The 17278-nt window shown below is 41.1% G+C and overlaps 1 protein-coding gene across 1 annotated transcript in view; it reads right to left on the bottom strand.

The window, feature by feature from the left end:
* Positions 1-17278, bottom strand: part of LOC123959864 (F-box/LRR-repeat protein 17-like) — a 152536-nt gene that overhangs the window by 134774 nt on the left and 484 nt on the right. Inside the window, exon 2 of the mRNA XM_046034176.1 lies at positions 15061-15191. Coding sequence (XP_045890132.1) covers positions 15061-15191 — 131 coding nt within the window. The remainder of the gene's footprint in view (positions 1-15060; positions 15192-17278) is intronic.

Here is a 17278-nt window from a genome sequence, read left to right as displayed (position 1 = left end):
CAGAACTGGAGAGGATCTGCAAGGAGGAATGGCAGAGGATACCCAAATCCAGATGTGAAAAACTTGTTGCATCTTTCCCAAAACGACTCATGGCTGTATTAGATCAAAAGGGTGCTTCTACTAAATACTGAGCAAAGGGTCTGAATACTTATGACCATTTGATATTTCAGTTTTTCTTTTTTAATAAATTTGCAAAAATTTCTACATTTCTGTTTTTTTCTGTCAAGATGGGGTGCTGAGTGTACATTACTGAGAAATAAAATGAACTTTTTTGATTTTTGGAAAATGGCTGCAATGAAACAAAGAGTGAAAAATTTAAAGGGGTCTGAATACTTTCCGTACCCACTGTACTTTCTATCTTTCCAAATCCTTCCCTTTAAATAGATACCTGGTGGTACAGTCAGGTCAGGAAGACCTGACCTCAAAGTGTAAAATAAAACATAATCTGTGAGTGAGAAATTAAATTCTTAAGCCGCCCAATCTCATCAGTACTAAATAATATTTATGATCTTAAAGCGATAGACACAGCCATGTCGCACTGACATACTGGTTCAAATAACTGGAGAATAATCTGATTTGTTTGAGCTAGTAATTGTATGAGACATAGTAACAGTCCGCATCCTTATTCATCAGATCTGTGTATGCAGAGAAGTTCATTAATTCATTAATCATTAAAAAGCAGTGGGTGAGCTGCCTCAAAACAGTATGAGTACAAGCAGTGTTCCACATCTGTTTAGTATAGGTACAGTATGTATTACTATTAGACTGCTGTACTACTGGTTTTATATGCCTAGACTGGGAGTTGGGGGGTTGGGGTGGCAGCTTCATCAAACTGTACTGTTTTCAAATAAAAGATAAACTCGTAGTGATTAGTTGATTAATCGAAGAATGTGCTGGTTTTCCTGATCTTAAATTATATTAAATTGAGCAAAACTTGTGACAAAACTAGACATTAAAGGAGACCATCTTAGGCTCTAGGAAACTATTTCCAGCAATTTTTTACTAGTCTTACATTTCATAGACAAATAATTAACTGAAGAAAATAAGCCATAGATTAATGGATAATGGAAATAATTATTACTCACAGCCCTATAAAAGTAGTTTATATACTCATGAAGACAAGTAGACAAACTATTGTCACAAGTGTTTTGTTTTACCATAATTAAGATTTTATTTCTCCAACAGAAACGTTGAACAGGTTGTTTTAAGGTGTGTGTGTTTATGTGTCGGAGTGAGAGTGCATTTTTCTCTGCTTTTGGGCGTACTGTATGTGCATATGTGTGTTCCAGCAAACCCTTGAATTGTTTTCCCATTTGGCTATGCAGAACCAGAGAGGGACACAAAACCTCATACCACAAGGTCATCGACGCCACACTCTTCATATTTATACTCTGTGTGGGTTATGGCAAGCTCTTCCAACCCCTCTCACCCCCAACCACAACCACCTTTTTACTGCCTCCCGCTATGCCGAATTTCCGTTATCTTCTGAATATGCTGCCAACAGATTTCCCACCAGAGTTCACGCTCCTACTGAAGATTCAGAGGATAAAAAAGGGAGACAACCTACAACACTAATGTGGATATATAAACATATTACCACACTCATGCCTTCAAACTGAAATACGCCCGCAAAATTCATACTAACTGTACATATATATGAACACACCCACATACACTCACTGCCAAATCCAGAGACCTCTTTTAATAGTGTTTGGATTCTATGGGGACTGACAGGACCTTGGAGCAGAGGAGAGTTTAAATAGTGATTGCTTTGACGAAAGGAAAGATGACGCCAGAGGAGGAGGGAAGTATGGAGAGAGGGAAGAAGAAGGGGAGGGAAAAAATATGGTTCCACTAAATACAGAAAGATGAATGGAGCAAGGGAAGAAAACAAAAATGTAAGTCAGGGGGTGAGAATGTATAAGCCTGAGCAAATAGTTATTACCAGTCTCTGAAGGGTGGCGGCGTGAGCTGAATAGACTGGGACTTGGAAAACACTGTTACCGGTGGTGATAGGGGACTGCTTCACAGCCCTGCAATCTGACAAAGGCTTAGTAGGTAATGGAGGCAGCCCTCCGACAGCAAAAAAACACAGGAGCTTTAGCACGCTATAAGAGCTGAGCATCAGATAAGTCCAAACCCTCTTCAGGTCCAACTCAGTAAACATTTAAATATCAGATATGTTTATCGCTCATGATTTGTCAAATGTGAACTTCAATGGGGACGCCTGAAACTATAGCCACAACCACTGGCTGTGTAATATTCATTTAAAGCGCAGGACAGCATACTGATTTTGGAGTGTTTAGAGTGTATCGTTCTGACTAAAGGCTTGGGCACAAGCTCCTTTGAATAGCAAGTACAGTAAATGCCCTGCTAAAGTGTCCTTTGGCAAAACACTACCCCTGACATTCTGTCTTGTTACTGACCTTGTGATTTTGCCTCACCATGAGGAGGCACAATTGAAAAGACAAATTTATCCTTCTGTCAGTAAGTCAGACCCTGTTAACTTAAATTACATAAATGCTTGATTCTAAATCAAACTGCACAGACTAAATGCAAAGTTTAAGCACAGAGAAGTTGGCCGCATGTCTGAAAAAGAAAAAAAACTCAGCCACTCAAGAAAACAAGAAAATAAATGCATACATTGTACCCACATTCATAAAAGAGTGAATGTAGGCACACACACCACATATATAGTCCACAGTTTTCTCTTTGGGTTTTGTTCATGTGCTTTTTTGAGTCTCAGTTGCAAATAAAATAAAATTAGAAAGTTAAAGTTTCCAGGAGAAAGGCAAATTTCCCAGATTTCCTGTGGGTGTCTGGAGAGTGTTTCTGCATCATCCGGCTCCAGGTGAACATTAAATTTGAGCTTCAGAAGTTGACAACCTGATCAAAACAGACAGGCCATATGTCATGGCTTGGGCAGGTTAGCGGTGACTGAAAGAAGGGGGGGGGTATGTGTGTGGCTGTGTGACTGCATTTGAGTTTACAAAGTCCTTGGCTGGTTAGGTCACGTGCTGAGTATTAACACTGCATGCACATTTACATACATTCCACATAGATTCCATGTATTTATCAGATTACACCATGGTCTAGGTGTGAGTTGCACCCGAGATTAGTTGTTACTAAATATTTACCAGTAACTGCCATGTGTAAGAGCTGTGTGGCTAACTGGAACAACTTACAAAGCTAATGTTAGCTTGCTAATATGTGATCCATTTTGATTAAAGAGCCGCATATGTTACTTGGCAAAATACCTCAAATTACAGAACATTATGCTAATAGCATCAGACTGAATCACTAAAAGCATCATGTTAGCATTATCAGATATTTCCCACTCATTCTAACCTGCATGAACTACTACTTACCCTGAGACATACTGTATGTGCATATATTAATAAAATAAAAACCCAAATTTACAGTTAAGTTTAATACATCGCTTGGCCTCCTAAAACTGTTACTTTTAGAAGTCATGTTACAGCTTGTGATGCTACAGTGATTTTCTGTTTCACATAGTTGACTGCTTTTTGATTAATGGTACTTCAGATGTACTAACAAAGACATTTCTTAAGTTTAAATAGCACAACTGGATTTAATAAATCATTACTTTGGAACTAGCAAGTAGTTGCTAAGAAGTTAGGCAGGACTTAATTTAGTAATGGATTTATAAATAGTTCCAGGTTCCTCCGTCTGCAGTTCTGTTCTTAACCAAAGAAGTTGCAAGCAAGCAGCTGGTATGTGCGGGCTTTCCAGAGGCTATATCCATACCAAAACAAAGAAGATGAATAACAATCAGCACAGTATTTGTCCCCAGGAACTTCTAATACAAACCAGGTGGGCAACAACAGCAGTTAATAAACTCCAATTTACTTTGTTATTCAAGTCCAATCACAGAGCACTGTTTAAAATACCAATTTCAAATAGTAAGTCAGCAACGCAGCAAAAACATTTATCCCTGGAGACTAATACACACATAAATATCCCACCAAACAAATTCAAGTAGACATACAGTCCCCTCCATCCATTTAGCATGCTGCGATACCCACAATTTCCCTTTCTTCTTCTTGGTAGAAAATGGCCTTCTTCTATTTCTACCGCACTCAAAACCCTGGGTAATTTTGTTAATCTAGGCCTGATTCTGAACATTTGCATAAAAATTTTCACTTTTGAGGCTCCCCTAACAGAACATGGCTCTAATACGCAATTACTCTCTTCAATAGTGGCGGCTAATTACAGAGGTGTCAGACAAACAGGTAGCAGAACAGAGAGGGGGCCTTCAACACAATGGCTGAGGTGCTAGTCCGCCACATGGGACAGAGCGGCTCAATGGAAAGCAGTAAATTCATTTAGGCTGGCTTCATTAAACCCTGTTCCTTGGGCCCTGCATCGTGCACTCCCCTTTGCTCTCCCTCTCTCCCCGCTCTCATTTGTGGGGCAGCGGATGTGCTGTGGTTTATAAGAAGACCATCACACAAATGAGTGCAATGCAGAGGGAATGGGGGAACGCTGTAGGGAGGAAAGGAGGGAAGAGAGGGCGGCAGAGGGAGAGATGGAGGGAGATATACAGAGCACAGCAATGAGAAGAAATGAGGGAAGTGAGGGAAGGAAGGAAAGAAGGCAAATGTATGGTATCAATAAAGCAGCACAAAAAAAGAACAGAGCAATATTACAGAAAGCACTGGTGGGATAGAACAAGGGCATAAGGACATGTGCTCATTTGATGATAAAGAAATAAGGCATAAAAGGATGAACATATAAAAGAATAATTTTGAATATGGTTTTTGTTTTATTCATCTGACCCAGTCTTCCAAAAGCCACAGAGAACACAGAAAACAGAGAAAATTACAGCTTTGGTCCTCAAACACAGGCCAAATGCCAGGTCTCCAGCATGGTGAAACAAGGGCAGCCGAGCCCCGTGGTCTCTTTACCATTTAGATTATACTGGCAACTTTCTGACCCCACAGTATGGATAACCATAATAAGCCATAGCCCCCGCTGAGTACCACCTGTAAGCCAAACATATTCACAAACAAAAAAACTCAACTTGTGCAAAGAAATCCTGGACCACAAAAGTATGCACAAGCACAAAAACCAAATCAGTAGGAGAACTCATCATAAGAGGTTTCCACTTCTGCACAGCTTTGCGAGGCTAAATTCAACACCACCGCCTTTCACTTGAACCATTTTTTCCCAATTAATGTCTGATGTAAAATGGACACTGAGAGGACGTATGCCATGAAAGGAAAGAATTCACAGTTGTGAACGTGATTTGAAGGCTTGGCGGGTTAGATGAAAGACTTGTGCTCCCTTCAGTGGGGGAACATGGAGCGCTGATGGTCACGCATTTCCACAGAGGAAGTGTCACCATCCTCAGTCCACTGCTTTGGTTCCTGGCCAACGGAGCACTTCATGAGAATATTTCTGTGTGATTACATTACCTACTTGCTCGGTTGAGAAGCTGATTCTGAGTGACTCAAATCACTTCTACACATGACCCACACATCCAGCTGCAGGGTGGATTGAAGCCCGCTGTGCAGGCCTCTCTCTGCGGAGGAGAACCAGCTAGGCTCTCTGGGTGAGAGTCCCACACAGAGCCTTAACCGAACGCCCTTAAGCACCCATTCACAGGCAGGCATCAACAAATATGCATACATACTCTGTAGATACCCTCTAAGGTTTAGCCACAGATCAAAGTATTCATGCATATGCACAAACATATGCACAGAAAGACATGCAATGATATTTTTGGGGTGGTAAAGTGAAACTGTAAATATGCAGGACTGACTGGGACTGTATTTAGACTTGAATAAAAATAAATAAACATTGTTTTCAAGCAAGAAAGGTCTAGCAGAGAAAGTCAGAAAATAGGAAGAAAAATGCCCTTTCCCTTCCTGAATATTCCATTCGGCAGAAGTTTAAGCATCAGAGTGGAATTAATATGAAAAAACCCTCAAGAACTAGGGAATTGGATAAAAGCTTAAAAATGAGATCAACTCTCAAAACAAAGACATTAAATAAGATCAGAGGGAAAATCAAATGAGAGAAGGTCACTCTAAGCAAGAGACCTTGTTGGAAGATGCATGCTCTACTGTACATAAATCTTACACCCCAGCGCAAAATAAAATGCCATGTTTTCAAATCATTTTCTATAATGGCTTCTTCTGTTATCTCCTGGTCTAGTAATAGGCTAAAGTAATAATAATTTTCCCAGCCTGACAGTGCAGAAGGTAAACCTATATGTGGGGGAAAAAATTATTTACAGAACAAATGTATTTGGTCAAAATGGAACTACTCATTTTGTTGTCAAGGGTCAACAATTTTGTTCATGGTTCATGACTCATTTTGTGAGATAATAGCACTTCAGGGCCTGTTTCTAATGTGGTTCCACAGCTGTGAGATGGAGGGTTTCCCATATTTATGATTACATCTGGACAGTCCACAAGGAAATTTAAACACTTTTTGTTTAGGATTTAGTGTGATACTGTGATACTATGGTGTTTGACAGCAAAAGATGTAGCTAAAATGTCAGCATGGCTCACATTAAAAACCTTTAAAAAAAAAAAAAGTCCACTATTTGAAAATGTGAAATCATTGCTCCTCATCACACATTTGTGTAGATTTGAGCTCTCATTAGCTACTTAACTAGTCTCTGATGTGGAAATTTGACTTTGTGGTTACAAGCCACCTGACCTGCACCAAAAACCGGTTTGCTTAGGCTACTTCAGACTGCAGGCCAAAGTGACCCAAATCCGATTTTTTTTTTTGCTCATATGTGACTCAGATCTGATCTTTTTATGACACTGTGAACAGGCCAAGTCACGTGGATTCTGATCTTTTCCAGTTCGGATTTGGGCCACTTTCATATGTGTTCCAAATCCGATACAGATTTGGACACTCAGGTCGGAATTAATGCGACTTTGACGTCACTGTAGAGCAGCTGTTCCCTGCCAGAGGGAGCCGCGGTGAACAAAAAAGCTCCTTAAAAGCCATTACTATACGTGTGGCTCTCTTCCTCCTCTACCTTGCTATCATCTGCTCAAAAATCCCTTTCTTACACTTGAAATCCACCGGACCTTTTCGAAGTTATGTGCATCTTATTTGTCCGAGCGGACACAGTGGGGAGAGAGAGAGAGAGAAAGAAAGAGGGAGAGAGAGAGAGAGAGAGGGAGGGAGTGAGTTGTGGGGCAGTAGCGTTGTACAGCGCCAGAAACCGTAACGAAAAGAACAGAAAGTTGTGAACACTTGTCGTAATTCGGGAGAAATTGACCCGTGAGAGGACAATGAAAAACAGGAGTCTCCCGTGAGCTAACCTCTGTTCTCTGTTTACTCTGCAGCCTAAGACAGCGTGTTGCGTGTGACGTCTGTGCATGTGGGTCACTTTCAGGCCACGGACAGTTCACACTGGAGTCTGATATGGGCCACATTTAAACAACAATGTGACTGTCAAACAATTAAATCAGATGTGAGAAAAAATTGGAATTGAGCATTAAGGCCTGCAGTCTAAACGTAGCCTTAGTCACCAAGAGAGGGTGATAAAAGTCAAAGATTACTTAAAGCCTCTTTAAATTCAGCAGATGTCTAGCTGTCACTGACAGTGTATCGCAAATCAAATCTTATGACTTCCAGAAATGAGAGCAATCCAATCAAACTAAAGACCCTGGAGCAGCAGGGTGGAGTGGCAAGCAGGGAGACTTCATGTGAAGAGGTCAGGCCCAATCCCCCTCTGAACTGAACAACGCCACCAAATCAATTTGCTTACATTACATATTTTTGTTAGTTAAGGGTTTGACTTTTCAGAGCATACACAGGGAGTTGCAGGAGGCGTCTGGCTTTGGATCTATGCCCAAATGAAGCAGAAGCTCTCATGCTGTTGTAGCCCATAAGCTCCAGCTGCTTGCCTTCATTGTGTCTCTGCGCCGCGCCACAAATGTTCCTCCATCTCCGATACTTATCAAGGCACTGGAGTTTGACGCTGCCATTACTCAAAATTAATAACCACGGCAGCATGTTTATCATAGCACACTTTCACACCCAACCTGCCAGAAATAATCACCTCAGTGTTTGTGTGCGTGACAGAAAGAGAACGAAAGAAAGTAAGAGAGAGAAAGACAGAGGAAGAAACACAGAAAGACAACTGTAGGAGAGATGAAGTGTGAAAAATAGACAAAGAGAATAAGAGCCCGAGATGAAAGACTGAAATGAGAGGGAAATTAAAGGAAAATCTGCTACTTGCATACGTGTGCATCTGCCGTACCTAATCAGTCTGCCTCCATTACATCTTGTTGGTTTTTCCCCGTACCTTTTCCTACCATCATGTCTGACAACAGGGCAACACTAGTTCTCCTTGTGTATTCACTCTACTAAGCAGGACTCTAATCTCCACTGACAGCCAGTCTGCTCTAACAAGGCAGGCCTGAGTAAATAAAAAAGGCCCTGGGTTTTTAATTTACAAATCATGCAAGAGCAGCGCAGGGTCTGGTTCCCCACTGGAAGGAGAGAAATGAGAAGCATTAAATTCTTAGCGGTGTTGTGTGGACCAAACCGTAGATCCTTGTGCTCTAGGTGTGAAAATACAAGAGCAGAAAAGTGACAATGACAGGGGAAGTCCGCTTAGCACCTCTCCCCAAATCTGGAGAGACAGGCGGTGGAGAAACAAGACAAAGACAAATGTCTGTCGGTCACTGGCTTGGGCTGCGCTGACATTTTCCATGGCATTTAGAAAACATCCAGCAAAATCAAAAGAGCAAAAAAGGGGATCCTTAAAATTGTTGGCTAGAGGAAACCTAAGTGCGGTGAGGGTATACAATAGATGTAGAGACTTCAAATGACCTCTTATCTGAGGGTTTTGCTCACTTTTCCACAGTCTCCTGCTTTCTTTAAAAGACGACAAACCTTTATGGCAAAACTCAGCAGCTATTGAGGTCATTTGGAGAATTTGTACTCGGCAGAAACCACAAGAGTAGGTTAAAAGCGGAGAAAGAAAAGAAGTTCCTTTCGATACCACAGGCTGCATTCCAAGGCCCATATTTATCAACGCGTGACAGTGATGGATAAATAGTAAAGACTCTTCACTGTTAAGAATGAAAGCTAGTTATTACACTTAATTTTACACAAAGGCTCTTACCTCTTAGTTAGAGGTCAGACAGGCGAGTTGCGTATAATTATTCCAACAGACAATGTTCCACGACTCACAGTTGGAGCACTTCTACAGATTAAAAACCTCTGTTTGAAAAGATGTGGTTCTTTGATAGAAAGTCAAAAAAGGTACAGGCTTGTGTACATAAAAACATAGAAGTGAACAACAATTACAACTCCCAGGGAGCATTTTGGCAAGAAACACCCAATCACTGAGCTTACAATTCTGGTACATGAGCTGCTAACAGCGGGTTGAAGCTAAAGATCACAATGTTGAGGAAACTGCAAACCCCAATGTGCAGCTTAAATCAATTCAGTTTTCAATTCTGGTAAGTGTAGGTGAATTCAGCAACTATATTTTCAATTAGTTACCGCTCTGAATCGCTCCTCTCAATGGCCTCTCTATATGAACAGCAGCCAAGGCTCATGGGTTTTTGTATTAGTAGTATTGATATTTGGAGTAGTCCACTATGCCAAAATTACAGACGAAACATGATTTCTTTCTCAACGAAGTTGAAATAAAGTGCTGGCAACAGAATACACACATTCTGAGATGTTTTTGAATGACTACAATACTGTTTTTTTACCAATTTTACAGATTTCACACAAATAAAACATTTGAATCATATAGGCTTTACAGAATAACTTCTCAGTGGGGAGATATCAGGACTTTCTGAAAGAATGCTCAATGGGGTTAAATCCTCTTACCTGATGGGCGATAGCTTTCTGGCTTTGCTGTAAGTGGGAGCAAATCTCTTGGTAAATGTTTTTTTATAGTCTTAACTTTGAGCAGATTTCATTATTTTTTACTCCTAAGTTGGTTCTTTAAAGTATTCTTAAGTGTAATTCTCAGAACTTTGACAAATACATGCTCTGGTCACCTTCACCGGGGCCAAGCAAAGTAGAGCAACCAAACCCTTCTTTGTCATCTGACACGTCATTGATCACACTGATGTATCATATACTTATTCGATTTTGGGGTTTAACACTTCTCCAGGCACTGTGAGATCTGCCAGCTGGCTGCAGCAGAGGCCATTTGGAATGAGCTTCCAATGCAAACACCTCCAAATCCACACGCCCTACAGTTTTAGAGAAGGTGTGTTTCTGGGAGAATGCTTCTCCAATTATTTCCTGCTTAATAAGCTCCAGAAAGTCAGACAGGGCCCCCGGTCATCCCTCATCTAGTCCGACTTCTGTGAGAGGGGACAAAAATGTAAAAAAAGCCAATTTGGGCTGTGATTTGTGATACTCATAAGTGACAGAGATATGCAGAGGTTGTTGGCCTGAAGAAAAAAAGCAAAGAAGCAAAAAGGGATGAATATTGATTCCCCTGTTAAGCTGTCGGAAAGACTGAGAGATGAAGGAAAAGAGAGGAAGAGAAGGAAAGAATGCCAGGGCTTTTGGGAAATGCCCAACTTCCAACAATACAGATCTCATAAAAGAAATGACTCACTCACTCCATGCATCTGCTTTCTGCAAAGACTACAGGCCAACTGACCAGAGCTTGCTCACAAACACACAAACAGGCGAAGACGAACACAGACGGGGACACGCAGAAATCTGCATGTCACCAGAGGCCTCGTGTCCAGGGGAAGGGTTAATGTTAGCAGAATAGATGCTGAGTGTGTGCTTTGGGCAAAACCACTGAGGAGGCTTCACCACAGAATGTATTGCAGCACACTTACACTTGCACAAACATGAGATTCGCATAAAATGCATATTTTATCTCTTTACTTCTGACAGAAAAAAGTGATATGAACAATATGAATATTTAAAAAATATACAAATGACAAATTATACTAAAACAAAATCAACATGGTCTCCCCTAGGTAAAAAAAAAACGGGTATCCAGATATAAAAGAATCTTCACACAGAGACACACAATGGTAACAAAAATCTCCAAGGCACAATGCACACAACACAGAGGCTCCCGGAGTTTGTGAAACCGTTTAACTTTGACACTGTGTTCTCAACTTGGTTCTAAAAAGTGAGCGCTACCATTTGGCTCCGCCGTTTCACTTTGATCATGACTCGCTACCCATTTTCAAACGCTGTGACATTTGAAAAACACAATCCCACTTTGGTCTCCTATCATCACTGGAAGAAGGATACAGAGAAATAACGGGGCCAACACTGCCCACCTGCCGCACATCAAATCCTCACTCCCCAAGAAATGACAGTGACCAAAAATTAGGCGTCCTACTGTCACAATCTGCCCGTCAGACTGGGGCGATGGGAAGTCCGTATTTGGTCATCATTTCTCGCTTTCTTAGACTGAGACGCTGTTTTCGGCTATTACTGAGGAAGATGAGGGGAGCCAGAGGACAGAGTGTTGGGTTTTTTTTAAGATGAGAGATAAGAAGAAAGAGAAAAACAGAAGAAGGGATGGGAAAAGGACTGAAATGCTTTACCTCCCGCAGAGCTCTATCTTTCCAACGGCCCCTTGTCGGGGGACAAATTGATCCTGAAAATAAGGGGTAATTTCCTCTGTCTGTTTACCTGCTCACAGCACACCGTCATCCGTTTGAGACACACAAGCAAAAGCTGACCCAGCTGTACCCTCAGAGTGAGGGAAGGTTTAGTCATTCTGGTCACTGTCACAACAAGCAAGGACCTGGTGTATATGTGCTGGCATCCCCGGAAGCAGTGACCCTGATGACCTTTGACTCTTTGAACTTGAGCCAAATAAACAATTTCAGCCTCTCTCTCTAACTCTGTGTGGAAATACACTAACATATAGCAGAAAACCATCATCGATAACATCTTTCTTTAAAACAGCCTATCAGATTACTGTTGCTGGAGTGTGTGTATGGCTGTCCAGCTTAATACAGGTGTGCGTGCGTGCGTGAGTGGATGTGTGTTAGCTAACTTTAATTTTAGATTTTATCAATTCTTACTCAGATTCTGCTTATCGATTCAGATTCCTGTTGAATCATGGTCCTCATTATTATCATACTATAGGAGTAGAAAGATGTTGGCAAAAAGTATTTTCTCCAGATTTTAAGTGTGTGAATGTGTTTTCTCTTCCAGTAAAACTATTTTGGATGACTCATAAAGAGCTCATGTACATAAATTATTCAATCAAATGTGATTTAGGGTAACTAACTAACACCGCCCATCATATAAAACTGGTCTTGACCGCTACCTCATGAGTTGTAGCAAGCAGAGCGATATCATAGTAGGAAGAGTATGTTTGGATTCAGTTCATTTGTTTACATTTCCTAAAAAATGTTGCTGAGGTCTCACTCAGTCCTTTCCACTTCATCCTCTGCCACCTGATCTAACACTGTTGAGGGAGGTGCGGGTAGAGCAGTCCAAACAAATCGGCAGAACTTGATCTAAATCCTTAAAGTGTAATTCCATCCAACCACAGTCTTTAAATTGTACGTCTTCAAACCAGGCTCTCCCTTTTTCGCCTTCTGTCACACACAAATACGATAATTCCATTTTTGCCATGAAGAGCCATGAGCAGGCGGGACACGTTGCCTACCTCGCACCCCTTGCTCATGTGTGGGGAATTTCTAGCCGCTGATGTAATCACAGCGTCATATGTCTCCTCTGTGTTGATGTTAACCACAGGTGTATAAGGAGAAAGATATTATGCCCACAATACATCCAAGGTGTAAACAACATCGAATGACGACACTCTTGAGCCTATCCGGTGACTGTGATGATATTGCACTTGAACCTCTCTATTGGCTGTGATGACAAGGCTTAGGTGAGGGAGGAATTGTATACTTGCTAGTAGGACCACAGCAGTGCGGCGCAGCATGGTTAACCCCTACTGTGAGGCTGTAGTGGAAACACATCATGGCGCAGCTTGTGACATCGCGGCTTGGGGCGACCGATGGAAAAACCCACACACCTCCACATACACCTCTTCAATTGTTACTATCAGTCAACCACCCATTCAGTTTCTCCCTTTAAGCAAACCCCATCCATTCCTCTTCGCGCTGAGCTGTGTGACCGTAACAATAAAGGAGCTTTTGAATGGAGGCTTTTATTTGCTGCAGTCCTTGAGCTGCAGTCAGTATGTACTATACACATAACACACAAACACACACACACACAGATCTGCAGGTCCAGCAGGCAGGGCAGAGCAAACGACCCAGCGTTGGGGTGGAGCAGTGCAGCATCAGATTAGCAAGCATGCAGCTATGACTGTCCACCTCGGCCCTTCACGTCCCTACTGTCTGCTTCATTCACAAGCCAAAAGCGCACCTATTGTATGCTGCTACGCACACCTAGCACACATCCTGGCTTTATCTCCCACACAGACTGCCACCAACACACACACACACACACCATTTTAAATTCCAATATTCCCACAGGTCACCCAGACAAATCCATTCAAACACACATACACCTTCAGCTTCTGAACCAATGCAGCAAATATCATTATGGAATCAACGCAGTGTTAAATCAATCGAGGCTGCACTTGTGTGTGTGTGTGTGTGTGTGTGTGTGTGTGTGTGTGTGTGTGTGTGTGTGTGTATGTGTGAGAAAGAGAGAGTGTGTATGAGTGTGATAAAGGAAAGAAGTTGATAACACCATGTGCTCCTGTGAGGATTTCACCAAACTCCATGTTTTTTGATTGAAAGGAGGCAGGTACGGTATTACCATAACCTCCCCACCACATGTCTGCTGTAAACTCAATAATGCAAGAATGATTTCACACATGCACACACACACACACACACAACCATTGTTGCTATGCACCATGGTAAATTCAATATTGTGTTCACACTCCTAAGCCAGAGTGGGAGTACAGTTGGCAGAGAAGCCACAGCCTTAGCTGTAAATCAATAGATTAAATAGAAACATATGAATAAAACACCAGATAATAAATAAAAGAGGAGATGGTTTACTCTAGCAGTCATACAGTGTACAGGTTCTCTCCCATTTGAGAAAGAAAAGGGAGGAAAGTAAAAAAGGAGTGGGAGCAGAAAGAAAAATGACCAGGGAGAAAAAAAACAAAGAAAATAAAAGTTCTTGTTGTGCTTTCAACTTGTGTTTTTAATTCCTAGGTCTATCTTACCTTGTGCCAGTGTTTGCAGGCTTTCATGTTTGCATACAGAACGTATCTGTTTTAGTAAAGTATGTATGTATGATGTGTTTTTACTTGAATGTGTGTGTGTGTGTGTGTGTGTGTGTGTGTGTGTGTGTGTGTGTGTGTGTGTGTACGTGTCCTTGGGGTCTAACAATGTTGAATGCATTGCATTAGATTTATTATAATCAGTGTTGGGCAGTAGCGCATTACTGTAAAATTTTCTTATTGTTACTAATCCAAGTAACGCTGCGTTACTGTGTTACTAAACGCACCATCCTTGACATGAATGCGCGACAGCTCAGCGGCACCAGACTTTGTGTTGTTCAAGTCAGCTCTGAGCCAAAAACTAAAGGAAGAATAGAGAACGAGGGACAGAGGTGTTCTTTCCAAAGCTGTAATTATCACCATTTTTGTGTCACAGTCTAAGATGCAAAGAACACTGTCATCCGTTGTAAACTTTGCGCGACCAGCAAAAAGCTTTCAACTGCGAACAATTCTATATTTAATTTATTGAAGCATCTGCTGAAGCAGCACAGCAACATGAAACTTATAGAAAGAAACCCCGGGCGCTACTGCCAGTGATGCCAGTGACTCCTGGGAGAGAGTGGCATTAAGCAACGCAACGTTTTGTGAAAATACTGAATTACTGAATATAGTAAGATAACTAGTTACTTTTATGAACCAATAATTAGTAAAGTAATATTATTACTTTTTTAAGGAGTATTAAGTAACAAGTAATTTATTACAATTTCTGAGTAACTTGCCCAACACGGATTATAATATCACTGCTGGATTATAAAACTTTGAACTTATACTAACTGTGTCACTGTGTGTGGTACTGGGCTATACAAACAAATATACTTGATTTGAAATACCTGTCGTTGATGCTCCAGTTGAGGCAGAGGTTGAGGGAACTGAGGTTGTGACATTTCCTCACCACCTCCATCACAGTCTCATTGTTAAGTTCTGAGATGTGCCGCAGGTCCAGGACATTCAGGTTTCGTAGCTACAAGAGGCAAAACATGAAAGCATTTGAATGATTTAATCCTGTCAAATTCACACAAAGTGCTAGCTGTGCAGCACAGACAACCTATTGACGACCAATTGCAATCAAATTTAGTCATCCCTTTTTGTAGTACAAAATAATGTGAACTATTACTTGTAGTTAATAGTTTTTATTATTAAAAGGGAGGAAAATCAGAACTGCTACTTTTCTGTAGTGTGTATGTAAAGGGCAGACACGTGTTGTTAAAGGTTTTGAAGAGTCTAAATGGTCATAAGTGACATTTGCAGATAACTTTACACCTTTCAGTCTACAAACTGATGTTAGCAGTGCACTTTTCTCTGAATGTTGGTTGTGAATGTTGGTCTGGTCGCTCGTTCAACAGGCACAGCATATGTTCATGTTTGTATGTTAGATAAGAAGGAGACTTTAGTAGGAAAGCCAATGTGGGATGTTCAGAGTCTGTGGCTGTTGTGTTGTCTGGCTCAGTATGACCATCTGCTCTGCCTGTGATTTGCTGTATCGAAACAGAGACGTTTTATAGAGGCTATAAGGACTTTGATTGAAATAACTAATGCTAATCCACAAAATCTATACAAAACTGGGGGACGCCATCATGAAAACAAAATAACTAAAATTTAAATTTTTCCCTTTTGGTTGATTTGTTCTCTCACAGGACAAGTAACTTACAGAGCAGATATGTATGCTGTAGCATACCAAAAAATGGAATTTAATTCCAGTTGGACTTTAACAAGGTAAAATCCAGCTCTTACACTTTATTTCTTTCACACAAACAGGTATACAGGCATACAATTTCCTCTCCATTCATGAAAGAACCAGCAGTTGGTTCGTTACTACAAGCAGCACAAAAAGGCACAAAAATACACGCCTGCTGAATTTCATGGATGGTTTAGATAAATACCCAAGCAATGTGGGGGGAAAAAAATCTCTCTATACACTGAGTAAACTTGTATACCATCACATGTACTGAAAAAGTAGCATTAGTGCAGAATAAAACCTAACAATGCAGATAAATTTTACAAAATTGTTTGCTGTTACTGTTTATTATTCTCTGCCTGCATGCCTGGTGTGAGGGGTTATGAGCCAAAATGAGCATTCCCTTTCCCTCTTCCTTTCATCTCTCCGACTTTCAATAATCCCTCTTTCCGATCTGAATATCTTATAAGAGGGGGTTTAGATTAATCCTCCATTCAGAATCTCTACTTCCTGACACACTCTTAGAAACCCACACTGACACACTGTTCAACAAGCATCCCTTCACGCTGGAAATTACCAAAGGCTTTTTCAAGTCATAGCACAGGTGTATTTTCTCTGATACATACTCTATTTAAAACTATTTATGGCACATGTGCACACACACACACAGGGATGACAGATAATAGAGGTATGATATTCCGGCCAGCCGCCAAGGAGGCAGGGAGGTAAATGTCATGGCCAAGGCTAAAGAGAAAACAAGCTTACAGTTGCTGTTAAGATCACTGAACACTACTGTCGGCTCCATAGGCATGACATATAGCTACCAGCATGAAGACACATGGGGGGGAATGGATAAGGACAAAGGCTTGCTGGGTGAAGTAAGCACACATGTAAACACTCTTCCCTGTCCCCACATACTAAGAATCAAAACACTCCAATGCAAAAAAACACGGTAAAGTGTGACATGCGGCCCTGCGCCAAAGGTAATGAAAGGGGCTCCTCCATTTGTCTCTCTATTCTTACGGAGCCTGTGGCATTATTTTGTCGTTCCTTAAGAGAAAATTGGATGCACACCTCATGTGATAAAAAGGTCTGCTTAGGCATGAAATAAACATGAAGCAGATTGGCAAGTATACTGTCAAGACACGCTTAGATGAACTAATGAAATAAACATTAAACAGCTTATGTGTGCAAAGAAGGGTCGAGAATGCAGTAGTTGCGTGTCAGGGACAGCTAAACTGACATGATAAACAATGGTATTTAATGAAAGGGAAACCCCTTAACTGTGTGAATTATCATAGACGAACAGTACAGGCTTACACATGTGCATGAAAACACACATAAACCCACACACACACACACACACACACACA

The sequence above is a fragment of the Micropterus dolomieu genome, linkage group LG21 (assembly GCF_021292245.1).
Source record: "Micropterus dolomieu isolate WLL.071019.BEF.003 ecotype Adirondacks linkage group LG21, ASM2129224v1, whole genome shotgun sequence".
Taxonomy (NCBI): Eukaryota; Metazoa; Chordata; class Actinopteri; order Centrarchiformes; family Centrarchidae; genus Micropterus; species Micropterus dolomieu.
This window is presented reverse-complemented; position numbering and strand designations above follow the sequence as displayed.